Source organism: Labrus mixtus, chromosome 4, assembly GCF_963584025.1.
Source record: "Labrus mixtus chromosome 4, fLabMix1.1, whole genome shotgun sequence".
Taxonomy (NCBI): Eukaryota; Metazoa; Chordata; class Actinopteri; order Labriformes; family Labridae; genus Labrus; species Labrus mixtus.
The window spans coordinates 23,211,779-23,238,796 of NC_083615.1; the positions used below are offsets into that span (position 1 = coordinate 23,211,779).

General features: G+C 39.7%; 3 protein-coding genes across 5 annotated transcripts; 2 read left to right on the forward strand and 1 right to left on the reverse strand.

Annotated features, from left to right (window-relative positions):
• Window positions 1-368: 368 nt before the first annotated feature.
• Window positions 369-4,658, reverse strand: ccdc77 (coiled-coil domain containing 77). Its single transcript, XM_061036510.1, has 12 exons — window positions 4,519-4,658; window positions 3,881-3,929; window positions 3,358-3,544; window positions 3,127-3,269; window positions 2,839-2,935; window positions 2,528-2,618; window positions 2,303-2,391; window positions 1,904-2,052; window positions 1,437-1,701; window positions 1,195-1,320; window positions 928-1,080; window positions 369-681 (listed from the first exon to the last, which is right to left on the reverse strand). The coding sequence occupies exons 2-12, from the start codon at window positions 3,913-3,915 to the stop codon at window positions 535-537; spliced, it is 1,482 nt and encodes a 493-aa protein (XP_060892493.1). The 5' UTR covers window positions 3,916-3,929; window positions 4,519-4,658; the 3' UTR covers window positions 369-534.
• Window positions 4,659-5,651: 993 nt separating this feature from the next.
• ush1c (Usher syndrome 1C) lies at window positions 5,652-26,591 on the forward strand. Its single transcript, XM_061036506.1, has 20 exons — window positions 5,652-5,790; window positions 7,900-7,967; window positions 9,713-9,856; window positions 10,045-10,183; window positions 11,532-11,640; window positions 11,738-11,762; window positions 11,873-11,930; window positions 12,035-12,223; window positions 12,317-12,376; window positions 12,686-12,742; window positions 14,031-14,173; window positions 15,250-15,315; window positions 15,416-15,573; window positions 15,745-15,800; window positions 22,637-22,678; window positions 23,377-23,430; window positions 23,526-23,625; window positions 24,238-24,347; window positions 24,532-24,587; window positions 26,186-26,591. The coding sequence occupies exons 1-20, from the start codon at window positions 5,755-5,757 to the stop codon at window positions 26,196-26,198; spliced, it is 1,683 nt and encodes a 560-aa protein (XP_060892489.1). The 5' UTR covers window positions 5,652-5,754; the 3' UTR covers window positions 26,199-26,591.
• On the forward strand, window positions 15,807-22,422 carry LOC132973197 (uncharacterized). 3 transcript variants are annotated; one of them, XM_061036513.1, is made up of 7 exons: window positions 15,807-16,149; window positions 16,369-16,533; window positions 16,640-16,756; window positions 17,914-18,717; window positions 19,299-19,352; window positions 19,855-19,980; window positions 21,644-22,422. In XM_061036513.1, the coding sequence occupies exons 2-7, from the start codon at window positions 16,447-16,449 to the stop codon at window positions 21,749-21,751; spliced, it is 1,296 nt and encodes a 431-aa protein (XP_060892496.1). In that variant the 5' UTR covers window positions 15,807-16,149; window positions 16,369-16,446; the 3' UTR covers window positions 21,752-22,422. The 3 variants fall into 3 exon arrangements, with proteins under 3 accessions (XP_060892496.1, XP_060892495.1, XP_060892497.1); XM_061036512.1 differs by having other exon boundaries at window positions 15,807-16,533; XM_061036514.1 differs by lacking the exon at window positions 19,299-19,352 and having other exon boundaries at window positions 15,807-16,533.
• Window positions 26,592-27,018: the final 427 nt, after the last annotated feature.

The following is a 27,018-nucleotide window of genomic DNA, read 5'->3' on the forward strand; positions in this document are numbered from 1 at the left end:
TTCATATTGGTGGAGTTATAAGAGAAGCCCTTCCATGTAGGTTTTGACTCGTCTGCTGAGCTGAATGTCTTTGAGTGGAAAAAATACCTTAAGAATTTTTAGAGTCGTTTTTAACAGAAGATATCTTATCACATCTGGAAACTCACCAAATTTTGGCTGCATTTTAGCATTCAGCCAACTTACTTTCCTGAAACTGTGCATACTAGCTCACTGTCCAGACTTACTGGAACACTTGTTTACAATCGAGCCATTTTGAATGTTATTAGAAACATTAGTGCTATACAAACTTTGACAAGTCTAAATGACTGCTGAGAAAAAAAAAATTGCTTTCATAGTTAATATGGTAAATTGTAGACGATGTACATTGGTTTAAATATTTGTAGCAAAACATCTTTATTGTTATAAGAAAAAAATAGAATAACATAAGCTCTCAGACTAGTGATCAACACAGTAGCACAGACATTCATGAATTGAACAATCAACCTACATAGATTCTCCTCAACAGTCAGACAACAGGACATCACGGTTTAATCTTCAGCTGAATCTCAGCTCATTTTCCAATCCATAGATTTTAGCCTTCAGCGTCATCAGCTCACCCTGAACCTTCTTTGTCCTTGTGTTGGTCTGACGTACCTCATGCAGAATGGCTAAATCCTGGTTGGGCCCGACATTCAAAGTAACCTGAAGCAGTTGAGACATAAACACCAAGTGAAACACTTATATCAAGATGTTAGCTAGATGTTCTAAAACTTATATTTAACATCTTTCAAAAAAACAATACTAAACTAATTATCTGACATCTCTTGTTTCTGTGTTTATGATTTAAAAAGCCCAAAATATGCTAATATAGCTAGATCATTTTGTTATGATTAAAATCAAACTTAAAAGGGGAAAAACCACGATGCCCTCCAGAAAGACTTTTTTCACCTTGAGAAGTTGTTTTTCTACATCTTTGAATTTCTGCCTAAGGTGCTTCAGGTCTGTCTTGAAGCCCTCCACCTCCATGGCCCTCCTCTTCTCCAACGCCTCGTATCGCTGAGTCATCAGCTGAAGACGCCTGGCCATTTTGTCTGAACGGTCCTGCACACAAACAAAATTGGGCCGTTGAAAAATATCACGTAAACTAAATCTCTGGGGTTGCATTATGTTGGAACAATTCAGAGGCTTGTGTGAGGATCAGTCTTTCTATGGTACCTTAAATATTTCCCTGCCAACATCCCCTTCCTCTCTGATTTGGGACAGTTCTGTTTCCAGAGTGATACACTGCTCCCTGAACATCTCCGCAAGGCGATGGGCTTGCTTCAAGTCCTCCTGCAGTGCCTAATGAAAGAGGTTTGTTTAAAATGAGTTTATGAAAACCTATTACTGCAAAAAAAGCTTTTATACACTACAGATCTTAAGAGTTATTTTTTTCACAATGAAACGATATACTTTACCTTTATCTGCTCTTTGTGTGTCTGCTGTGACTCTGGCTGAGGCCGGGGGAGGAGCAGGGCTGTGCTGCTGCCAGGCTGTGATGCTCTCCCCAGCTCTGCACCCACAGCAGACACCCCCTTCCTCAGACGGTTGTGGCACGAGTCGAGCTCCCTCAGCAGCCGGTCCTTCTCCACCATGAAGCTCTTCTCATGAGCTCTTGTTTCAAACTTTAGCTGTAAGAAATCTTTGGTGCTCTCGTGCAACAGGTTCTGGGTTCGCTGCAGTCTTGGGTGACAAATGTGCATGAAATGAGAGTTATGATGGTCTGGCTGAAGAATGTATGTATATTATCTTTAACAGTGTGTAGAATCATTACAAAACAAGCAGGAAAACTGTCTTTCACAGGTGACTAATATGAAACAGTATCTTGAGTAGGTCATAGATGTGTAGGAAGAAACCAGTTAACAATTTTATGAATCAGACCCACTTGTCATTCAGAGCAGTAATTCTCTCCTTATCTCTCTGCTGTTGTGCCTGGGCCTCCTCTGTTTTAATCCGCCGGTCGTCCAGCAGAGACTCCACCTGCTCTTTAACAAGGCGGGTTTGTTCCTCCATCTGAGCCTGCAGAGCCTCCACCTGGAAACATGAGCAACAATAAAGACCTGGTGCACTCTCTCACTATGGCTAGAGGGGAAAACTTTGTTCCCCTAGCATCATTACTATGTAAAAGCATCCTTGGAACCCTTGGAAGGTGCTTTATAAATCAATCAATTAAAAAGTGAAGGTCAATAATGAGGGGTGCTGTGTAGGTGTGTATGTTAGGGTTATAAACAAAAAAATTAAATGTTCAATATTCAGAAGAAGAGAATTAAAGATCTAGACTTACCTGTAGTAACAACGTGTGGTTATCACTCCTGTATTGTTCCAGGCTCTCTCCATTTAGCCCGTCTGCTGGTTTTGTTCTCCTGCTGCTCTCTGTTAGTAAGACGAGAAATGCAATTGGGTAAGTAGTCATTCATCTTTTTGTACTTACAAAGAGTTCACTTACAAATTCTGAAACACTGATTTCTGTGTTTGACTTCCACAAACATCATAACAGATGTTTTCAAACCTTTTCTGGTCGCAGGAGGTCTTAACTTTGTCGGCCTGAGATTTAAATTGTCTTCCAATCTGGACTCAGCGTTCCTCTGTGTGACAGTGACCTAAAACAAAGTCATTAGACTGAATTTAAAGTGTACTGAATTACATTTATTTAAATTCACATAAAATCAAAGAAAATAAAGTTCTTAAAATATATGAAAGAGTAACAATATGCAAACCGAACCACCATTTCAAAACGGCGTTGAAAAACACAAGCAGCGGTGACAGTGTTTTAAAAAAAAAAGAAAGAAAATGAATCTATAATAAAGTAAACATATGTACCTTGTGAGGGGGCTCCCGGTGGAAATATGTGATCTCTCCTGCATCAGGACCCACCAGAGCAAGAAGGTGCTGGATTTTCTTTCTGTCCTCCAATTCTCTGAATAACAGCGAGTAAATGGTCAATTAGTTTTATGCACAAAAATGCTGAGAAACAACAGCATACCATACTGATCAAATGCCGAAATGGAAAGAAACCCTCAGTAATATATCTCATTACACCTGTGCTTTCTTATCATGAAAAGAAAAGTACTATGTTTATTTATGGATCAGTATTTCACTTGTTCCCACCTGATCTTAAGTCTGTCATTCTCTGCATAAAGCCGCAGAGATTGTTCCCTCTCTTGGAAAAGGTAAACCTGCATGTCACTCAGAGCGTTTTGCAGCTCTGTGATTTCTACTTCACGCTGTCGTACCTCCCACTGTAGCTTATGCTAGGAGGGTAGAGGGGACAGAGAGAGGGCAAGTTAAAACAGAAAAATATACCCATATGTCACATATGAGTCCTAGCTGTGTCCATACCTGGTCCTCTGTGATGCCTCTGTACTTCTCCAACATCTGCAGCAGCTCCTCATGTTCCCCGTCAAACTGGGCGACCTTCTCTCTGTAGAACTCCAGGAGCTCCCTGGAGGGTCGCAGGTATGCCAGCCGCTCATGGATGGGGGGAAGTGGTGATTCAGGTTCTCGACCAGGAGTACGAACGTTGGTTCTGTACGAAAGAAAAAAGGCTTCCTTGGTCAATATGGAAGAAGATATTTCTGAATACATTTTCATTAGCATACACATCGATAATGAGCTGTCAGTGCTGCACTGTGTTTGTGCTAGCTACTTAAGTATAAAGCCTGGGTCTTGACTTGATACATTTAAATATAGCCTTTGCATCCCCTTCCATGTCAGCAGCATGTAGCGAAAATGAATGATTGATTACCCAAGCGTTTTTAATGACACCAAAATGAAGACTAAATCCTTGTGGAATAAGACTGTAGTCGTGGGGGAAAACTGCTGACAGCTGAAAGTGAGACAATGTGTGTAAATAACATCTTACCTGCGTGGTGTTGCATCTTTTGTTGGGGATCCCATCCCGGCGCAAAACTCTGAAGACAGAGAACGTTATAATACTGAAATATTTTAAGGAAAGACATTGTTTAAAACAGTTGCATCTTATAATGCACTAAATGGTTATGTTTCTTTTTTGGTTTCTCACTAACACAGCTAACTTCATCTTACTATACAAACAAATCCATGGTGTATGGGCTTACATGTAACAAATATTCATTCAAACATTATCAAATGTAATTGGCCCTAACCATAGACTACCATTAACACCGTCGTGTGGTGTGTCCCTCCTCGGTTACCAGGGGGAGCGGGACGCTTCTGTTTATAATAGTATTCACATTTTAAATGTTTGAGTATTTAAAGAAAACTTTGACTCGACACACTGAAATCGTTGTTAATGTATGTGAAAAATGGATAAGCCTTCCTATTTCTGTTGCGAAGCATGATGTAAACAATGTTTGTTTGTCCATAAAAACGTCAACATTATACCTACAGATGGAGAAAACTTCAGATTTAGAGAGTTCATTAACAGTAAAACTACAACAGACGTATCTCTAGCGATTTTGCCAAAAATATAAAGATATAAAGATATACGATATCACACAGGCATAGTATTTCAAAACTCACAACTCTGTGGTGGCCACACGAAAGTGATAATTCGTTTGTTGCTACCAAGCTTTTGAAAGCCGGAAGTTACGTCTCTATTTCTTCTTCGTGAGAAACTGGAGCGCAAATGATGGTACTTCGCCAACTAGCGGCATGTAGGTGAGACAAACCTATCCACACCTTATTTTTTAGTCTCCACACTGACAGTAGCGTTACTTTTGGAGTGTTCTGAACAAAATAGCCTATTTAAACATTAAAAGAAAAATTAAAAACAAAAAATTACAAGGACAGTTATTTGGCAGTAGGGAAGGTGGAGTTTCTTTTGTAACAAAAGCAAGAGTGGATTTGACTAATAATGCTCCTGAAGTCACTACACGCTTTCCACAAATAACACGTTATAAGGAGACATTTTAAAAAAAGATTAGAAGCTACACAGACACAATTATTACCTGAAGAAGACTTCTGGTCGAAATTCTGTTCAATAATTATTATTATTATTATTTTTTTTTAACTTTTTGTACAACGGAAATATATATCTTTGATAGCCTACTTGTCATTGTTACCATATATTTCAATGTATCACAATCAAGGATCTCGTCTAAAAAATCTCCACCAATATGAGGAGCTTACCAATTAATATGCAATATTAAATAAAAAGATTAGTGTCGTTCTTTCAAACAACTTGAGTAATATAATGTCATAAGCCTACGTAGCCTACCATTGATATGCTGAAAAAATCCTACATTTGTTAGTTATTATAAAAATTACAATTATAAAATCCAGAGCTAGGCCTTTAGTGTTTAACTGGTAGCCTATGAGAGAGCCAACTTTTAATGCCTTGGAAAACTAAATTGTCTTGCTCAGTGAAAAAAGCCCTCCTACTTTTTTTCAGTCCTCCAAACGCAATGTTGACAGTTTTGTCAAGTTTGCAACAACAACAAAAAAAATAACACGCAGGCCTTTGTCCTTTCTAAATAAAGGATTACATTTTAGTTGTAGGGAGAAGCAGAAAGACATTAAGCTGACATTTAACTTGAGACCCAAGATGACGATTGTTTATATATTTTAAGAGTTCATCTTCGTTATTGTAATGTTCAAAACCAGTTTATCCTTGAAGGTTGTTGTCTTACATTGAAAATCTTAACCGGATGTTCTCAGTTTACTAGTTCAGCTTGACGTCCTGACCCCGGTTCAGTACCTTCTGTCAAACTTCACCGACACTGGGATCTCTTCTCCGTTTGCTAATATCCCTCAGCGATGGAGCGGAAAGTTGCTCGAGAATTTAGGCATAAGGTAAGATGCAAATATTATTTTCTCTTCCGAAATCGAAGAAATACCTCGAAAGGCTCGTAATATTTTCTTTACCTGTTGTCACTTCAGTGGCTCAGGTGTCTCTCAGTGGGATGTTACGCAGACACAGGCCTGAGCGACAGCCTCACAAAAAAAGAAACAGACATTTTAAGTAACAGTTTTGATGGACATTTTACTGTGTTTTTCCTATAATTTCTTCATTTTCTGGCCCAGGTAAACATTCCATAGTTTAGGTCCCGGATAAGAAATCATGTAGGCTATTATTTGATCTATGCTTTGTGTAAAAGATATAATGTTATATGGTTGGTGTTGGCTGATAACTACCTGGAAAGGTAACTATGAGTAAAAATAACAAAGGAAGGAACATGATACGTTCAGGGCGTTTTCAACCCCAGAGCATCATCACACAGCCATCTGTGCTGCACACAGGCAGGCAGGGTCACATAGACTATTACAGGCTTCTCACAAAGGGCATCTGAGCATAATATGTCAGAGATGAGCAGTGGAGCGGAAGAGATGGGACAATTTAGAGTTTTTAATAAGGGGCTGAGGGGCCAACACAGCACAATCAGGCTTTGTTTCTTTCAGGGAAGTAATCGTTACTGCATGTGCTTGAGAGTGTGCAGTCGTTCTTCATCTTCTGTTCTTAACTGTTTTTTTTCATTTACAAGCAATTCTTTCTGTAGGCCTACTGCAATCTTTGTGCTTTGTTTTAGGATGCATCTGATCTTCTAAACTAGACATTGCATTTTTTTAAAATGGGTGTCTGTTCTAACCTTATTGGTTTATGGTGCCAAAGTCTGCATGTGAGCTGACTGTGTGTCACTTCCTGAGACATTTATGACGGTCATAAACAACAGGTCACACACACCCTTACAGTGACCTCATAGCATGGTCAAGAAAAAAAACAACAAATTATATAACATAGCAATGCAAATTGTTACTGTAGAAAAATGACTAACATAACAACTAATGGAAATATAAATATGACTGATAATACTTTTAGCAGTGGGGTCAAGCAGGCGGTCCCAACAAATGTCCACAGGAACCTGTGAGACAAGGAAGCACAAAAACACCCTGGAAAATATAAAGTTTGTATCACGACTTAAAGGGAAATGAAGCCAGTCAGCCATTACTTTCTATAAAAGTAAAAATGTGAAGCTGCCTTATAAGAAAAAGAGGATGTCTGCCTCACAGACACAAACTGGTAGATGATTCCTCAGGAGGGGTTCTGATTATTGAAGAAACTGCCTCCGATACTACTTTTAGAGACTTTAGACACCACAGGTCTGCATTCTGGGAGCACATTGTTTAAAAGGGCACTATGAGGGGATGACCATTGTGAGCCCTTTGTGTGTTATGAAGGAAATTGTATTCTATTTTTTACGAGGCTAGTGCAAATAAGCTAATGAGGGAGAAATCTGATCTCTTTTCTAAGTTCTAGTGAGTCAATGTGCTGCTGCATTTTGGACCATTTGAAGAGTCTTTAGAGACTCGTCAGAGCAGCTTGATAGTATACAATAAAATGATCCAACCTAGAAGTAAAAAATACTTAAGAGAGTTGTCCTTCAAAATGTTGTATGTGGAAAGGACATGTTCTGATGAATAATTTCCCATAATATTAATGAAGCATTTACATGTAAACGTGTGTGCGTGCCTGTGAATGTTGGGTGTGAACGTTCACCTCTGTTTGTGTCTAAGATGTAAGATGACACGGCTGACCTTCCTTCTGCAGCCTCTTCTTAGCTCCTCCCAGTGGTTTGATGCTTAGAGAAGGGAAGTCCATTGCTTAAAGTCTGAGGAATCTTGGCATCCTAAAGTTTTACTTGTAGCTATCACTCGGATTTGTTAGTTCAGTGAAATGTGTTACATCAGTGATTGGCCGAAGCGTTTTCTAAAAACCATTCTGCTGCATCTGAGCCGCCATCAGGTCTGTATGCCTCCTGCACACACACACACACACACATATAGAGACACACGCACACAGGTTGTTCACCCCCTGTGGTGTTAACAGGACCCCAGGAGAGAGATTCAGTTTGTGTTTGTGGGCTGAGAAGAAGGATGGTAGCAAATGTTTGTCCTTTCTTGCAGGTGGAGTTGCTGATTGAGAATGAAGCAGAGAAGGATTACCTCTACGATGTCCTCAGAATGTATCACCAGTGAGTACAGCCTGTCCCCGAGCAGTGTGGTTTCACTTTGTGTATTTCTTCTCTGTTACTGCTTAAAGCCACACAGAAATATCCCTATACAGATCCTACAACTGAACGTTGAAGTGTTATTATTGATGCCTGTGTGTTCTACATGTTTCCTAAAGCTGTACACTATTATAGCTACAGGTTAAATGATGCCCAATTGCCAGTGTTACTTGCTTCAAACATTTAAAAATTTGGTTTCAAAAGCTCCTATCATGTCACCTTCATATTCCAAAAACTCTGTCAGGTTTTCTGATAACAGCTCAGTCTCAGAGCTCTGGGGAGGGGAACGGGCCAGGGCGGGGGGGGGGGGGGGGGGGGGGGGGGGGGGGGGGGGGGGCTAAAGGTCTAGGTTTCAATTCATCTTGGTACAGAGGCAGAGCTCTGCGGCCCCACTGGTTAAGCCTCTGATCAGTTTCCACTGCGTTCCGACAAGCCTGGCCAGTTCGCCACAAAAGCTCTTTTTATGTTCATCGTCCAAACAGGCTGAAATGGCTCCTATTAATAATTTAAAGAGGAGGCCAGGTAGACAGATTTTGTACAGCAGCTCTTTATTTTTACTCCTCTAAGTGCTGTTCTGCTCACCTTTTGTCTCAAAGTGAGTTGTGGAAGAACAAGATTGGTTTGTTTTTCCATTAGTTTGAGATAATACAGTTATATAACTTGTATGTTTTTCAAAGAAAGACATGAAAAGAGAATCTCACATCAACGTGTGTGTGATTCAGAGTGACAGCCTTGAGTCATGTCATTGAAGTCAAGTCAGACTTTGTGTAAAGATCTAAAGTCTAAGGAATGTAGAGTAAAGAAAAGACAGCTTACAAAACCTCAGTAGTAACTTCTTCACCTTTGATTGAGATTTGAGGCTTGACTAGCTTAGGACATCACCATGAAGCTCTGTCTCAACTGTTTTGTGGGTTATGTTGAAACTGCATTTTGACAAGTAAGAACCGTGTACGTTATAGAACAGATAATATCTTGGGTTTTGCTACATTTTGGACACTTTTTAAAATCTCCATTATGACTCCAACTGTTTAATAAGAGTGCACGGCTAAGTTGTAGTAGTCTTTTAAAGAAAGGACTTCATCATCTCAAATCCTGTGACGGTCATTAATGTAATTGCCCTCAAGAGTCATTGTCACATTCAAAACCTTTTAAGTAAATAAACAAAACATGGCTTTGCTTTTGCTTCAAACATTGGGAGTATATAACTGTGTACGTTTCCTCCAGATTTAGATTGATTTATGGTCCTTTGGACTCTGAAGCTCGACATACAATGCAGTGCTTTTGGGACCAGATGTCCTTGTGCTCTATTAGTCCTTAGAAACAATTTACAGAGAATCCTCAACGATATCCATACACGTGATTACAAAGAAATCTAGAAAGACTCCAGTACATTTAAAGGTGTATTTCTTAGTGTTGTTTTATCAAAGTAGATTATTTAGTCGATTTTAGTTTTTTGTCTTCCTTGTGTTCTTTGTCATTATTTTATGCAGCTGATATCTTTCAGCTGTGTACATTATAATCAACAACTTAAATGCCTTGTTTTTATTTTAGTTCAACTTCACAACATGCCGTGGTTCCCCAACAGAGAACTTTTTCACGTACTTGAAAAGTTAATTGTGTTGTAGAAAGTTACCTGGTCTAGAAAAGAGGACCTGATCATTTCTCCCCAGAAGGTAGAAAAACTGAAACTTAAAAATCTCCTCTTCCAGGTCGATGGATTTGCAGGTGCTGGTTGGGGACCTGAAGCTGGTCATTAATGAACCAAAGCGCCTGCCGCTGTTTGATGCCATCCGACCTCTTATTCCACTCAAACACCAGGTGGAGTACGACCTGCTCACCCCCAAGAGGTCACGGTGAGTGTACCATACCGTACAAAAAGGAAACGTACTTATATTTAGAATGAAACGTTTACCCATCATATCCCAAAACATCACCCATGCAATCTTTAATAAAGCCATCTGACTCTCTTTCTAAATTCTACGATGCTAATACATCTGTTCTTATCCTGCCTTTTGTCTGCTCTCTCTGCATGATCATGCAGAAAGCTCAAGGAGGTGCGTTTGGATCGAACACATCGTGATGGGCTGGGTCTGAGTGTCCGAGGGGGGCTGGAGTTTGGCTGTGGTCTCTACATTTCACAGATGGTCAAAGACGGTCAGGCCGCGAACGTCGGCCTTCAGGTTGTTGAATGTGCTGGTTTCCACTTTATTATAGTATAATTCTTATTCCCTCTTTTATTCCATCAACTACTTTTGTGCCTTTTAGTTAAAGTGCCAAACTGCTCTTTGAATATAATAATGTAGGAATACTTTCAGTCATAAAAGTAGTCATTTTAAAGTAGGCCAGGTCACTCCTGTGAATGAGGTCTAGATCTCAGTGGGTTGTTACCTGGTTAAATAAAGGTTAAATAAAAATTCTAATACTTTTTGCAATCAGTTACAGAGTGTTCATGTGTATAAACACGGCTTTCTGTGGCTTGGTCCTGGAGGTCATAATACCAGGTTCCACTAGGTGGAGTAATATGACATCATGTCCATAAAGATCATTCATTTTATCACTCAATACAATAAAATCAAAGAAATATCCTTTTCATGAATTAAAAAGTTAATGTCCTCTTTGGAGTTCCTCTGATGAGTTATTTAGATGAGTTGACTATCTGTTTTGCCTCTGAGTCATTGTTTGACATGTAGTGTGACTGACTGACATGTAGTAGTATACAGCTACATCCTATGTAAGGGTAGTAATGTCTCTGTGATCTGTCCTAAACCTGCAGAAAAACAGTCATCATACAAGATGGCAAAAATAGTATAGGTCAAGGTTGAATCAATATAGAACATGAGTGTGGAGTTGGAAAACTAGGCAAACAAAAAGGTTGGTGAAAAACAACTGTATGCTGTATTCAAATAGTATAGTCTGCTTACACTGAAAACAATGAACACTAATCCTGTTAAACAAAAAGCTTTGATGAAAAAAAACAAAACACTATCTAGTATTTGGAGGCATGTATTTTCCTGTTTATTTAAAGGGGACGATAAATGCAAACATTGTTACAAACTGATTATGAATAACAGATGTGATGTAAACGGTGTCTTGCTTTGGCTAAATTTCATCCATGTCCCTGATTACGCCTTCTCACATATAAGAGCCAAATTAACGAGTTGAAAACACATTCAATATAAAAAACACATTCAATATAGAAAAGACAACATGTACGGTATAAGCAGGTTTCCATGTGTATATGTATAATAAATGACTATGTTGACATGTATGGAGAATTAACATTTAACAAAGTAATTGTAAAATCCAAACTTAATCTTTTAGGTAAATACCTTTGATGTTGAGTTTTCCGGCTCTTTGATTGGACGTCACTTTAAAGAAGAGATTCATTAATCAGTTACATAAATCACATAAAATCTTACTGATGAAATACGATATTTTCTGACTCTAATGTATTCAATCTATGATTCTGTTTGAGATATTAAAGCCCAAGTTGTCATCACTAATATCTTATCCTGTGTTGATTTATAGGTCGGTGATGAGATTGTGCGCATCAACGGATACTCCATCTCCTCTTGCATCCACGAGGAGGTCATCAGTCTCATCAAGACCAAGAAGATTGTGTCCCTCAAAGTCAAACGTACGTCCAACACAAACTCTTCCTTCAACTGAACAGTTCGCTCACAATTATCATTGATTTGATTCGTTTTCTCTGTTTGTGTTTCTGTTGTGTACAGACGTGGGGATGATCCCAGTGAAAAGGTGAGGGAATTGATAATACTAGTTTCCTCTTGCTCATGCAGTGTTGCTCTGCTTAGATGACCATGGCAATGCAGAGTTTTTTATCTTCTCTCTTTTTTTCACTCTTCCAGCTCATCAGATGAACCCCTCAAGTGGCAGTTTGTGGACCAGTTTGTGTCTGAGTCCGGGGTGAGAGGCCAGATTTAGTCTTTTCTTTTTGACACCTTCAGTCTCAAAACTTGTGTCACAAAATCAGATTTCATTTTGTTTTCTCGGTTTCTGTGTGGCCCCAGGAGAAAAAAAGCAGTGTTGCAGGCTTGGCGTCCATTGGAGGAAAAGAAATCAAAGAGAAGAAGGTTTTTCTCAGCCTTGTGGGCACCAAGGGTATGGGCATCAGCATCTCCAGTGGTCCGACGCAGAAACCTGGGATCTACATCAGTAACGTGAAGCCAGGCTCCCTCTCTGCAGAAGTTGGACTGGAGGTGATTTATCAAAATGACTAGAACATATCATACTCGTAAAAGCCTCACACACCTGCTTCCTGTCAACTCTGTGTGCTTCATCCCTACATGTAGGTCGGGGATCAGATAGTGGAGGTGAACGGGGTGGATTTTACTAATACAGACCACAAAGAGGTGAATATAACTGCTTTAATATTTGCAGAAATGGCATCAGGAGTCCAAAGCTATATTTATATTTTGCAACCAAGGTCCTATGAAGGTGTCTGCTTAAAGGTGTATCCTTACGTCGATGGTATTTTTCGTCCTACATTTTACTCACAGAATTTATCCAGCAGAAATGTTCCTTTTTCAAAGTTGCTTATGGAGAAAGGAAAGTTTAAATTATTAATCAGAAGTTTGAGATAATTTTACAACTTGGCATATTCTTTACAGAACTTGATCTGCTGTTTTGATAATACGCTTTTTTATACATTATATTTCCAGGCTGTGAAAGTCCTGAAGAGCAGCAGGAGTCTGACCATTACTGTCCTGACAGGCGCTGTAAGTACAACTCTCAATGGTGTTCTCTTTTTTTTTTTTTTGTAAAATTTATTTTGGGGCTTTTTATGCCTTTATTAGAGAGACAGGACAGTGGATAGCATCAGAAATCAGGGAGAGAGAGAGAGAGGAGAATGACATGTGGCAAAGGAGCCACAGGTCACATTCAACCCCGGGCTGCCCGCTTGAGGACTTAAACCTCTGTACATGGCGCACTAACCACTAGGCCACCGGCGCCCCTTAATTGTGTTATATTGAATCAAATTTAATATTTTAAGAAAAATTCAACACTATCTCTTTCAGTATCATTAGTGTCAAGTTGATTCTTACAAAACTTCTCAAACTCTTGTGACTTTTGTTGAATTCACTTGAAGACTTATCCTGTTACAGCGCTGTGTTTAATATACATATAACTCTCAACCCTCCATGTTTTTTTAATTAATCCAAGTACAGGTGACATTTGTGTCACTCTGTTTAAGCATATAAACTACTTACATTCAGGCATATTCCTAGAGATTTACATGTTTCATGCACCTCAATATGTATTTTACTATTCAAATATGAGATATGAGAACACACACTGTACAGTTAATAAAACAAACTGACTGAAAAAAGTGTCTATAAAGAAGTTAGAATTAGTGTATATTTTGATATATATATCAGTATCCCAAAATGAGATGTAGGTAAGAAAAAACCTGAAATACCGTTGAAAATCACATTAGCACTTATTGGGGAATAAATTGTCCTCAGAAGTGAACACAGTTCAGGGATCATCTGTCCTCCCTTTGCATTCCTGCACCGCACAGATTTATGTGCCTTATTTTTTTAGACATCAGAAAACCCAGCCAGCTAATCTCGGATGTGTGCCAAAGCAATAATCATCATCATCAGTCAAGTCATTGGACAGGTTGTTGGCCGGGGTATTCAGTTCCTGGTGCTGTAATAGAGAGAAGCAGTACCATCTTATTTACTGTTTTCTCTGGGTGCCTGTCTCAGCTGTTCATTTGTGTGTTTGTGAAATCATTTTTTACTTGTGCAGTACATCCACCATTCAAGGTTCTTAATATTCATTTCAGAGATGAAAGAATCACAGCTTTCTTGTGACAAATTGATCTCTGATATCAAAGCAGAACTAGTGGACTGAAATAAATATTCACCACACATCTTGTCTCTTTCCTCCCACATAGACATAAGGTTTTTTATTTTTCATAAATAACTTCTTTTTTTCTCTCCCCAGCTGTGCACAATGTGTGCCCCTAATTATCTTCTCTGGTGTTTCTCCCTCTGTCAGGGCAGCGATCTGTTTATGACAGATGAGGAGCGTCTAGCAGTGGAGGCCCGCAGGGAGCTGGACCGACAAGAGCTGATGCATCAAAAGAGGGTGGCTTTGGAGACCAACAAAATCCTGAAAGAGCAGCAGGAGAAGGAGCGGCAGTGAGTGTTCATCTCTAAAGGACGTCTTGTGCCAGTTGAAAAGAGAGATGTTTTAGTGTCTTTGTTGTGATGTATGGACACTTCATAGTTTTTAATCTTGAAGTTGAACAACTTGGCTCCTTGGCAGTGCAGGTTCTTCATCAAATTTAGTTCTAAAAGACATCGTAAGAGATTACAGCTACCTACTCATCAACTCTAGTGATGTCACTGAACATCAGCAAATGTCTCTCAGTTTTGACTGCTAAGGAAATATCCTGATGCACACACAGTATTTGACCCCTTTTAAAATTAGGTTGATTTGATGGCGTAGATGAAGTTACTATTTAAAACTAATGAGAGACATCAGTGATTCTCACCCACTGGCTCACAAAAACACACACACACACACACACACACACACACACACACACACACACACACACACAATTAACACATGTGAGTGCAGATGTGAGAATGACTCTACTCTCGCATCCTCACCCTTAAATTAATTTCACTCAATTAAAAAAAACTGTCTTAAAGCAAGTGTGTGTCTATGGAAAGACAATTTGTTACAGCCTGTCGCTTTTTTTCCACTTTCGGCTGGAAGGCTCAGATTTTCTGATTATTCTGAGAGAGTAGCTGTGTGATTTCAGCTGAAAACGAGCACAAAGTGAACCAGCAACAGGGCCGATCGTTAGCTTGGGGTGCAGCAGTCGATCTAAAACTGACATCAATTGCTTTGTCTGCTCACAACACACACCATTGACAGAGAAACAGAATACTATTCCAGCATGAACAAAGATTATTTCCCTTTTTCCTGGGAAAATGCGTCACAATCACATCTGCATATATCAATCCATTGAATTTCACTTTTATTACTCCATAGTGACATCACTATATTGATTTTTGTTCAATCTTCTAAATTATTTCTTCAAAGGCATTTTAAATTCAAAGGCCCCACTCGATTTTCTCTGGGCTTTGATGCCGACAATATGTAGGATTGAGGCTCTCACTAGCAGCTAGAAACTGCCGTTACTGTATTGATAGTACTGTAGCACGTTGTGTTCTGTTTTCTATATTAACCATTTGTTAAACAGGAGACAGATGGAGATCTCTCAGAAAACTGAGGAGGAAGAGAAGCGCTACAAGAAGGAGATGGAGAAGTAAGTAACTCATTTTAAATGTCCCCCAAAAAGAGTCCATTTGTTGTGTTTTTTGAGGCATGTTGAAGGAATCTCTCTCCTGTTTTGTCATTCTCTGCAGAATCGAGGCTGTGGAGAGGAAGCAGAACAGAGAATGGGAGGAGGACTGGGGAGCCAAAAACAGGCCTAAGAGCCCTAAGAGCCCCCACGGACGGAAAAGCCCCTCACCTGTCCCCCATGATAAGAAAACCACGACAAGTCCAAAGTCAAAGAGTTCACGTAAGAACACCTGAATTAAACTTTGTTCTTAAAGTATTTACTTCTCTTCTAAAAACACTTTGTTTTTAGAAGTAACTCCTGTGTGCTTCACCTTGTTTCCTCACACCTCTGCATGCTCTCTTTCTGTCACTTCTGTGTGCTGTGCTGCTGTTTATGGTCTCAACTTTCAAGCTGACGGAGCCAGCTCCTTCACAGAGGAAGACAGGGAGGAAGAGCAGGACGGACAAGTGAGTCTGGAGCCTCAGCTCTCACAGCTGTTGTCGGAGGATGTTCAAACTAACCTGAAAAAGTCCCTTTAAGACAAGTGCTGGATTTCCTTTGACAACCAAAATGAAAAACACAACAGGGACAGATTTCTGAAATCACACAAGTTGCCTTGTTTGCAAACAAAATTCATTGTGACTCCATGGAGCAGGCTTATATAGAATCTTTTGTTTTTCTCCTGGTGTGCTGTGTTGTGGCTATTTAACTGTAGTTTTGAAGTGTTTTTGGAACATTAATAGTGACCTGTGTCCATCTCCGTCCTTAGCATTTGGATGGTTTTATCGATATGAGGGGAAACTGCTGTCAAGCAAGGTAGAGTCTACTCACTGAGTTCTGTGTGGTGTTTATTGTATTAACGGGTCATTATCATGACGGTGTGGCAGTTTGGATGTTTTAATCTTGAGTTTTGCTGTGATTTGAACATTGGTACATAGTTTGGTGTCACTAGCTAGATGTGCATGTCATGCTGTGGGGTGTGAAGCAGATTGGGCCCGCCCCCTGCACTTTTATGACTAACTGATAACACCTCAGAAAGGAGAAAAGAAGAAGAAAAAGAAGAAAGTGTCCAACACAGACACACTGCAGGAGCTTCGGAAAAACAAGAAGGAGATGGAGTTTGAGTTGAAACTTGCCAAGGAGAAGGAGGAGATGTATGAACGAGAGAAGCAGCTGAAGATCAATCGGCTGGTCCAGGAGGTACGAAGAGAGGAGATTATGATAATTGTGGAGTTGTATGTGAATATGTGTGCTTAGGGCTAACTTGTATCGTTAAAATGCTGCTCGGGCTTTGCCTCCGTGCCAGGTTTCCGAGACTGAGAGAGAAGACCTGGAGGAGTCGGAGAAGGTGCAGCACTGGGTGGAGCGTCTTTGTCAGACTAGGATGGAGCAGATTTCGTGTGTGGAGAACGAATCCCCAGAGGTAAAAGGAGAAAGCACAGAACTGCTAAAGTTAAGTTTTTCCTGCTACCTTCAGTGGATGACCTTCTGTTTATGTCTTCAAAAAGCATATTGACACTTGAAACAGCAGTGAGCTACTGGGTGAAATGATGCAGGGCTGGAGAGTTCAGAAGCACGCTCTGTTCGTTCTTTTTTTGTCACCAATCCAAATTCAGTAAAAGAGGAAGATTGGCTGTTACATTACTGCCATTACCAGTTTGTCATTTATTGTATAAGTAGTACTTTATTTTCACTTTATATTAACATTTCCTTCCCTATCAAACACACTTAAAAGTTACATATGAATGTAAATTGAATTACATTTGTGAATTTATTTAAATGAAAATCTAAAAAGTTCAGGCTGACAGAGTGAATGTTGGAGCTATAGTTTTTCTTACTCCAACAAATACCAAACGGTATGACTTCAGTTTAGTCCTTCTGATGGTGAACTCAAAATGCTAAGTTTTAGGATTTCTATAATGAATAAGTATATGGACATTTTCTAATAGCTCCTACACTTAGAATAACATATTTTGCAGCAAATGAAACCCCTTAGAAAAGACGTCAGAGTAGTAAATGAAGTTGGGATGATTAAAAGACCACAAAGAGTGAAAAACAACACACTTTTATCTCTTACATATTTTTATATTAATTTTACATGGAGACGACTACAATGGCCACTACCACTAAATTAACCAATGAGCCAAATCACAAACATAACACTTTGCATATAGACTGTACTCTTTGTAATATTATTTACAGAGACAAAACATTTATTCACCACGGGGCAAGCACTTAACAACAGTGACAAGTACAAACACAAAGCCCCGAACAGAACCAGCCTGATGGTGAACAGCCATCTGCTGCGATACAGAGACAGAAAGAGAGAGATGGATATAGACAAAACAGACAAACAGGTAGACAGACAACAGATAATATAATACAATCTAGGTACAAACAGTTCCTCAGGTGACCTTACATTGTATTATAATTGTCATCCTGTCAGCTTGGACAAAAGAAGAACCTGGAACAGGACAAAATCCTGCTGGTGGTATTTGGCTGAAATGTTCAAATGGTCAATAACATAATTAACACAGGTGAAACTTTATTTTCTGTGCATTTTCTCATTGTGACTTTAAGCTCTCCCCGCCACGCTCTCCTGCCTCTGAACCGAGGGTGAAGCGTTTCCCTGGCGGCCTCCACCTCGCCACCACTGATCTTGATGACATCAACCTGGACGAGGTAGATCAGAGCCTGAGGGGCCCTCTTAAGAGACTTGCCCCCACCCAGCCCAGTACCAGCCAGCCTCCCCCTCCCCTACCTCTCCCTCCACCCTCACCCAAACTGAACCCCACCATACCCAGCTACTCCCCTCCTTCCTCTCGGGCAGCGCCACAGCAACGACCTCCTTCTCCCCGTGCTGCTGGAAGACCTCCTTCTGCCCCCTCCAACTTGAACAACAAGGGACGCAGGCCTCACCCTCACCATCACCCACAGCCCCACCCTCACCATCACCCACAGCCCCACTCTCACCCACAGCCCCACCCTCACCATCACCCACAGCCCCACTCTCACCCACAGCCCCACCCTCACCATCACCCACAGCCCCACCCTCATGCTTCCAAACCTCCTCGCTCACCGTCATCTCATCTTCCTCCTCCACCTCAGTCTTCTTGGCCTCCATCATCTCCTCAGCCTGCTCCTCGCCCACCTCCTCCCCCACCCCCTCCTCCTCCACCACCTCCTCCTCCCCCGCCTCCACCACCCCCACAACACTCAGAGGAACGAGTGGGAACCCTCAGCGGGTTTCGACAGCATCATCACTTTCAACACCCTCCCAGTCCTCCAGAGCGCAGGAGTGAGTGGGAGGCGGGTGGATACCTCCCAAGAGGAGGGATTTACTCATCCAACACCAGTGAAATGTCCTACCCATCCAGCCCAAAGGTCAGACATGCTCATGTGAAATTGTTCCTTTTTCTTTTTTTCTTTTGCTTTTGTAATGTGTAGATGGCAATGATGTTTTTTTCCATTCAGTTGCGTCAGCAGTTGAAATAAAAATGTGGACAGCTGACAGAGATAATACATTTTCAAGGCTGCAGAACTTGATGCCCTGTAATTCACAGGTTTATGTGCATGTTCTGTATGTGGATGTTTTATGCATGAGGACAGGGCAATACACTGCATTAGCATGACGGAATTGGATGGTCATTGATTTACAGTTTTTTGGTCTGGCTGTGGGAAATGCATTCAGAGATGCAGTTAATGTTATCGATGTTTGCTCGTGTGAATTGTTTCACTGAGCGGAGTCTGGCTTGCATGGTCTGATGTGCGCAGTGGGAACTAATAATGTGTCTGTTTGAATTAGTTCTGAGAGTTGTAACATTTCCCAGCAGTGACTCCCCCTGAAACCTAGGCCATGCTCTGACATCTGAGAGACTGGGAGTAAATACTGGAGACTGATATTCCTGCAGTGCTCTGTTTGTGCCAGGGGGAAGAAAGATTCATTTTATTTTACTGTGGTTTAGGTTTTGAGAAATACTTCCCATGCCAGCCGAATTTCAAGTGCAAGCACTCCCTTGGTAAGTTAAGTTTCCTGTTGTTTGATATTTTTGCCAAACATTTGAAAATTCACTGAGTTGTTCCGAGACCAATAACGTTATTGACTGCCCAAAATGTAGTTCTATTTCAGCAAGTATCAGTGCACAGATCCAAATAATGCCATAGTTTAGTTGTATCGGCACTTCTAAAAATACATTTTCAGCTTTTGTTATCTTCTGAAGATAACAAACAACAACAGTGTGCTTCTAGCTCAGACTGTGAGTTTAGTTCAAACTAGCAAAAGGTGAACAATCAGTGTTTTGCCACCACTAATATGTACTTTATAAACCTGCTGGTATAGAAAGAACTTGTTATTGGTCAATAGTCAAGGCATCAGAATAGAAAATGGTTTTTGAACAGCTCTGGATTCATACTATCCTCACAAAAGAAGCTCTTGTTCAAAAACATATCATGTGGACATATTTTGTTTAAATATGAACCTATACTCAGATTTTTCATGGAAACATGGTTTTTCCCTCTTAGCAACTAGCTCCTAGTCCCCCCAACCAGAGGCGTCAGACCCCCGTCATGTCCAAACCCGTCATGCTGCCCCAGTCCCAGACCCACCGCCCAGATCCACACAGAACTGCACTTCGCTCTGACGGCCTGGTACTGTATGAATCCTGCACACCTCCTTCCAGTACAAAACCTTGATTCTGCTTAATAAGGTTATAAATCATTCAGACATCTGACACAGAATGCCATCAGGAGGTTAAGGGATTAATCCTTACCTCTTTTGTCTGAGTCCTGCTGAGTCGTCCAGACTGTCCAGCTGTTCAACCAAAAAACAGATTTATAGTTATTAGATTACATAGGAGTCATTTCTAGCTCCGAACAAAATGCTCTTATGTAACAGATTTATTTTTCAAACTGCATTTACTTCAGAGAAACACTTTGCAGAAACCCTTTTCCTCACATTAACAACACACTCGTGAGCTAAACAGCACAGACACACATGTCTACCTTCAGCTCCTGAACACCTCCACAGCTGTAGGTTAAACACATTAGTGAGCAGCCCCATGAGTGCAGAAGTTGAAGGATAGAAAGCCATAAATCATTTACTTTCCCTGCAGCACACAACTGTATTATTAATGTTTTGAAACTCTGTTCGAAATGTTGATTTAACAAACTGAATTGGAAATATTGAAGAAAATTGCTGCTTATTGAAGTAATGTTTTCTGCCAGGTCTTCTGCACTTTAGCTCCACAGACTGTGGTAAACAATTCTCAGTGGTAATTACAAAGGATTCCTGTCATCAGCCTGGGAAAATGTGTTTAATGGGTAAAGATAAGGCGGCCATTTTTCACGTTGGGAAGGTCAAATTCTGTTATGTTGTAATACAGTATTTAAAATACAACAGACAATCAATATCAATTAACAACTTTTTAATTGATATGCAACAAAAATGATAGTTGAAGATAAAAATCTGGAGGGATATGGGGCTGTATTTCAAGATAAAGACAACATATTTGACAATCCATTAACTGGTGCTAGACAACAGCAAATGTTAGCGTTCAGTCACGTCCTAGCTTTACTGTAACATGTTGTTTGAATGTTAACTATGACCACATTTCCCTAAAGATTTTCACTTTTAATTGTCTGTTTATTTGATGATGTATCAAAAAGCTGTGAAATAATAACGATACATAAGATACCCTGAAACACAACAGTATGAAAAACTAACAGCATTTAAGCTTCCCACGCTGAGCGTGGCATCAGAGGAAATGGCCGTTATGTGAACATGGTCATTACTCAACATTTGTTATTATCAAGAAATCACAGAGAAACTAAAACCTACTGATTTAATCTCCAAGCATGTATTGTCTATGTAACTTAAAATAGCTTTTTTACCTCTGCTGGACCTCCACTGATGTCCACAAAATATTAACAAGAATCAACCAGCTCACTGTTGCACTAACATATTGCTTCAAGGAAATAAACATGGGCAATGTAATTTATTTGAACCAATCCCACATTCATCTTCATGTTTTTCTAATACCAAGAATTCAAACTTGTGTTTTTTGACACCTGACTGAAAATAATTACAACCAAATGTTCTCCTGTTTGAATAATGTTTGGCTCACCTCAGTGTTCCGCACATATACTTATTTTCTAAGCCACACAAGTAACAGCAATCACTCATTGTTGGAGTCTTCAGTGGAGAAAAAACAAACTTAAAACTTCATGCACAATGAATAGAAAATATTTAAAGAACAGAAGTGAGGGTGTTTTTGTTCTGCTTGTTAAACTGTTTCCCTGTCTTCTGTTTCAGCCTCCAGAAATGTTGAAACGGATGGTGCCTTTCAACTCGTCTTTTAAATCAAACACCAAACGACAAGTAATCCATAGCTATCACCCCCCTCTTAATTACTACTCCTGAGTGCCTTTTCTCCGGGTTCTCTCTTCTCCTTTCTTGCTTACACATTACGTTTCCTCCTGTTGACTGGAGCCTGAGTGATGGCTCTTCTTTTGTTTTTTTTCATCATGTCCTCTCTCTGGTGGCTTCATCACTGCTTTAAGGTCCAGATGTGAATCCTATGCGTGACTGCATTTGTATTGATTTTTAACAAACAACAGCACTGTGAACATGTGGTGAGGGAATGCATATCACAGAGTTGTGGTCTCAGTGTTATTATGTTGGTTTTAATGTTTACTGGAAACAGATGTTGTTTGTTTATTTACACTTAATGATGTGATTATTTCTGCGTTAGCTGCACTTTGATTAGGAAAAGAGACCATTACTCTCATTTGATTTATTGTTTCCATTTCACAAAATGCCAGGGTACATTTTATTGTTTGGCTTTCTGTGCAGAACCAACAATACGTGTGACTTCATGTATCATGTCAAATGTTGAGTGTTTGCTCAACAACATGATATGAACACTTATCTGTGTGTGTTTATTTAAATGTCATCCTCGCTAGATAAATGTGATGTCCTTTTGGGATTCTTTGTTTTGTTTCCCCTGAGATTAAATACCTGGGTGTGTGATCCTGTTTATTTTTTGTCCTAACTGAATTAAAATGGGAGGATTAAAATCCACTGTGCTTTCAGTTCATGACCCTGACTGTCTCCATGCTTTCTGTTTATTCAGGGAGGCATTAACTTTATCAAAAAAAAATTGGTTGTCAAAGGAAATCTGGCAAAGCACTTTTAGGTGTCATTCGCAGAGATTTTACAAATGTTCTTTTATTCCTTTACGTCTTACTTGTAAACTCATAATTCAAAAATGACGTTTTAACAAGCCACATGTTGATTCTCTTTCAGGGATTTCAGAAATACGAGGAAGAGTTTGATCCCTACTCCATGGTATTGTATGCATAATCTCTTTGGTAAAACAAATGTGCTGAAAATGCAACAGATATCTGGCAGTTTAAAATCTGTTTTACAAAGACAGTCTCACACATCTTACAAGTGTTATTAAGTGCTGCTAGTTAGAAATGTAAACATTGTGTCTGAGGAAATGAGGATCAATGAACCAAAACAGCAAATGTTTCTAAAGGTTGCTTAAAAAATGTGGTGACCTTATTCCCATAGCAGCCATTGAGAATGATGTTACACCAAAGCTAGTGACATCAAGAGTCATATTTAATGAATAATACAAACAAAGCCTATAATTACTCAACACAACTACACTTCAAATGCATTAACTCCCCAAGTTCAGAGGAGAAGATGGATAGATTTTCTAGTTTCATAATAGCAAATAAAAGCAAACTTCTTGTAGATAGTTAGGTGATATATATATTAAATTATACCCATTAAAATATATTTAAAAACAGTAAATAATTGTGGTAAAAGCAGTGCTCACATTGTAAGGGGTATAATTCACTACCCTATAATCCAAGGTTACAAAAAACCCTGATAATGTTGAATAGTTAGCTGAGGTTCTTGTTTTTGTTTTGTTTGCAGGTTTTTGTTGTTGATGAGCGTTATTCAGAATAGGAAGCTATTCGTTATGTTGACGACTTCATTTACTTTATCTTCTTCAATGCTTTCTTTGATAATAGTTCTCCGCCGACCAGATAGCCGGGCGAGATGTGAGACTGCTGAGAATTAAAAAGGTACTGAGTGCATCTTCTCAGTTTATTGATGATTCTTATCAGTTTTAATAGAGATACTTTCTAAAGCATTAATGTTGATGTTTTTGGTTGTTAAGACGGGACATCTCGATGTTGCTCTGGAGGGAGGAGCAGACTCTCCTTTGGGGAAGCTGGTGGTGTCTTCTGTGTATGAGGGTGGAGCTGCAGATCAGCACGGTCAGTTCATGTATATTATGAAATATCTTAACTTTGTAACATCTTTGCTTTCGATCTGTGTCTTTTGCGATTACGATTTTAGTATGTTAAAGGGAATATAAGAAATATATGCAACATTACAACACTCACTTAGGAGAGCACAATACAATTCAAACAGCGCTACAAACTACATCTTACAAAGTCAACATGTAGATAAAACTGCACCTCTCCAATCCATTTTAATCCAGGACCAAATATTAAACCTTCATTAAGGGAAGGTGCTGCATGGTTCATTGGGCTCCAAGATATTGTCCTCAACCAGCTGTTTTGGCAAGGATCCCAGGCAATTGTTTGCACTGCGAATACATTTAAGTCCCAATGTCCGACAAAGAAAGTGATTTTGTAATGTATGCATGTACAGATTGTGATCTGAATTGCATGTTATTAATATATTGTTAATGCTGTCTCCATGCTGCAATATACAGGCAGGGACTCAGTGCAGGTCATCATGCACAATATCAGGACACCTCTGACATGTGCTTTGTCAGTCCTTGTGAACACAGTTGTCACATGCTAGTCTTATTTCCATCTTTACGTTTGAAAATGAACTGTGTCTCATGTGTATGTTTGTAGGTGGCATGGTAGCTGGGGATGAACTCATGGCTGTGAATGGGAAAATCCTGATCGATGCTTCATTGACTGAGGGACAAAACTTTCTGGCTCGAGCCTGGAATAGTGGAGGGGTAGGAGAATGAAATGCTTACACTTTTTAAATAATACACTGCTCGCTGAGCTGTTTTTATTGATTGCACTTAAACTCAATCCAACCTGACTTATAGTTTGTGCTTGTTGTTGTCACACTCTGAAGTGCAGATTCAGTCAGGCTGTGAAGCACAAAATAAAGGTTACTAATGTTTTTCTCTTTAGGACTGGATCGATGTCGTCATTGCTGTTTCCCCTCCGAAAGCATATGAAGATGAAGTGTAAGCATTCATGTGTATTATTCCTGTTTAAATGTGTATCATACATTTTATACTTTAATTGAAATGCACACCTAAGGTATCATTGTGATAATCCAGGTCTGAATAGTTACAATATGTGGCTGTGTGTGTGTGTGCATGTGTATGCAGCCCTAAGTCAGCATCAGTCAGTCCTGCTGAGAACAGAAAGGTGTTTGAAGGCAGTGCTACTCTGTACAGACACGGCTACCTGCTTCAGCACTAGTCCTCCCTCTCCTCCTACCTCACCCTTCATTCTGGTAATCCACCTGACCTCCTCCTCTTCCTCACTGCACGTCACAGAGGGGATGTTTGGTGTGCTGTTTGCTTTTGTTTGGCCCCTTTTCTTTTTAAGCACATGTGGCAGTCTCCTGCTATCAATCAGAAGAGAGCATACCAGCAGATTGTATTTGTGATTTCTCTGTTGCCCTATGTGGACAAGGGAGATTTATGGGTAACTGTTTTAGTATTTCCACGAAAGACTAGTGTAACAATATGTAGACACCTTATACAGCATGCAGTTTTCCTTTTACTATTCCTATTCCTTTTACTGTTTGAGGCATCTGCAGCAACACAGCCATGCTATTTGGGTGAAGACTTTTGCAGTTAATGCAATCAGTGACCCAGCACACCATATATCTGCCAGTACCTTGACCCACTGAGCTGTTTATAAACACATATGTACATGTTGGCCTCTTTGGTATTTTCCTGTTGTGTCAGGTCATGGACGCTCATAGAAGCTGCCTGTAACTCCTGCCAGCCTTCAGCAGTTGTTCTGATTGATGTTGTTCAGAGGGACTGTTACATATTCTGACATACTATCACACTTAGTGACACATTGGATGACTCCAGATAGTACTGTAGTGAGGATTCCTTCTCTCCTGCAGAGAAATGTATATAGGGTTTTATTCATGGTAGGGCTGGTTTATTAAACAACTACAGAAGAAGTGCAGTTTGCTGTTTCAATTCCAGATTCGAAATCAAAAACAAGGAATCTAGGGCACAGTTTTGCCCTAGTTGTCTTGTGTTTTTAAAACTAGCCTGCATGTGTGATTGTGTGTAATATGCAGTGACTTCAGCATGCATGGAAAATTGCTTTCCTAAAGCTGCTGCTTTTCCACCTAAAGACGGATTTTTAGGTCAAGGAACTACTCTTAACTAATTTAAAGGCTTCTCCAGCCCATTGTTGTCTGCATTTCCACCAATGTCCTGTGAAGAATTGGCAAATAAGTCTGTTTACATGTGAGTCCTGCATACTGCAAGTACTTGTCCTTTAAGAAATGTTAGTTATGTGATTCCCACCTCAAAGTCTCTGTATATTCATTAAGTACTCAATCTGCAGGGATTTTTAGAGGGATCAACTAAAATCCTCAGGACTTAATTCCATCCCCATCCCCTGCTGTGGAGCACTGAGTACGCCCTAAAGATTCTAGTCCCTTTGGGAAAGTTTCTGTGGCAGGTTCAACTCATTTTATTTGGCACTACTGTAAGAGTAGATCCTCTCGTATCGTACATGTTACATTAATATGCGTATCACATACATTGCAAGAATAACATTATTTTTTTCTCTTTTATTCTTGCAGAACATTCTTCTAGACTCATCAACAGCCTGCCAAGAAAACCAATCTGATAAAGAAGATTTTTTATTGATCCACATTTATGTTCATCACTTGTCATCACCGCCTGTTAACAATGAGCTGAAGATTTTATTTTGTCTGTTTCTTTTGATATGTTTTTCCTTAAATTAAACCTTGATGTTCACTCCACGCAGACAACACGCTCTCTTACTGTCTTGTGTTGTTAAAAATGATTCAGTCTTCTGTCCTGTAATCTTCCTCATCAACATGGTTATTCTCTTTTATGTACACGCAGTCTGACCCTTTCCTCCTTCAGACATGTGTAGACATGCTCAAATTAAAACAGGAAAACTGTAAGCAACATCCACTCTTTGATGTGGCTTTCAGTCCAATAAACCTCTGCTTTCACTCACACACTGGTTATCTGTCTTGAATATAGATTTTCTGCTCCCTCTGCTGCGCTTTCCGCCCCTCTACACTACATTACAGGCAGCAAATTACAAAAAAGCACCATTGTGACGGCATAAGTAGCATTTCCAGAAAATAAAATCAACATTAGGTGTAGGATTTTGTCCTTTTTCATACATTTATATCAGTTCATATTTCTTCTCCTTGTTTACTTGGTCAAAAAGAAGGCTGAACCAATATATAAGCCATCATGACTTTATGACCATTTACATTACAATGTTTCAAAGGTTGATAAAGCATTTTCTGCTCATTCATATGAAGCTTATATTTAAATAGTTCTTTACCTTCTTGCTTGGGAATTTTCTCATGTTCTTCAGTCTTCATGTCTGCAGTCTCACGAGTGTTTCTGCATCCATTTAATCCAAGCATGG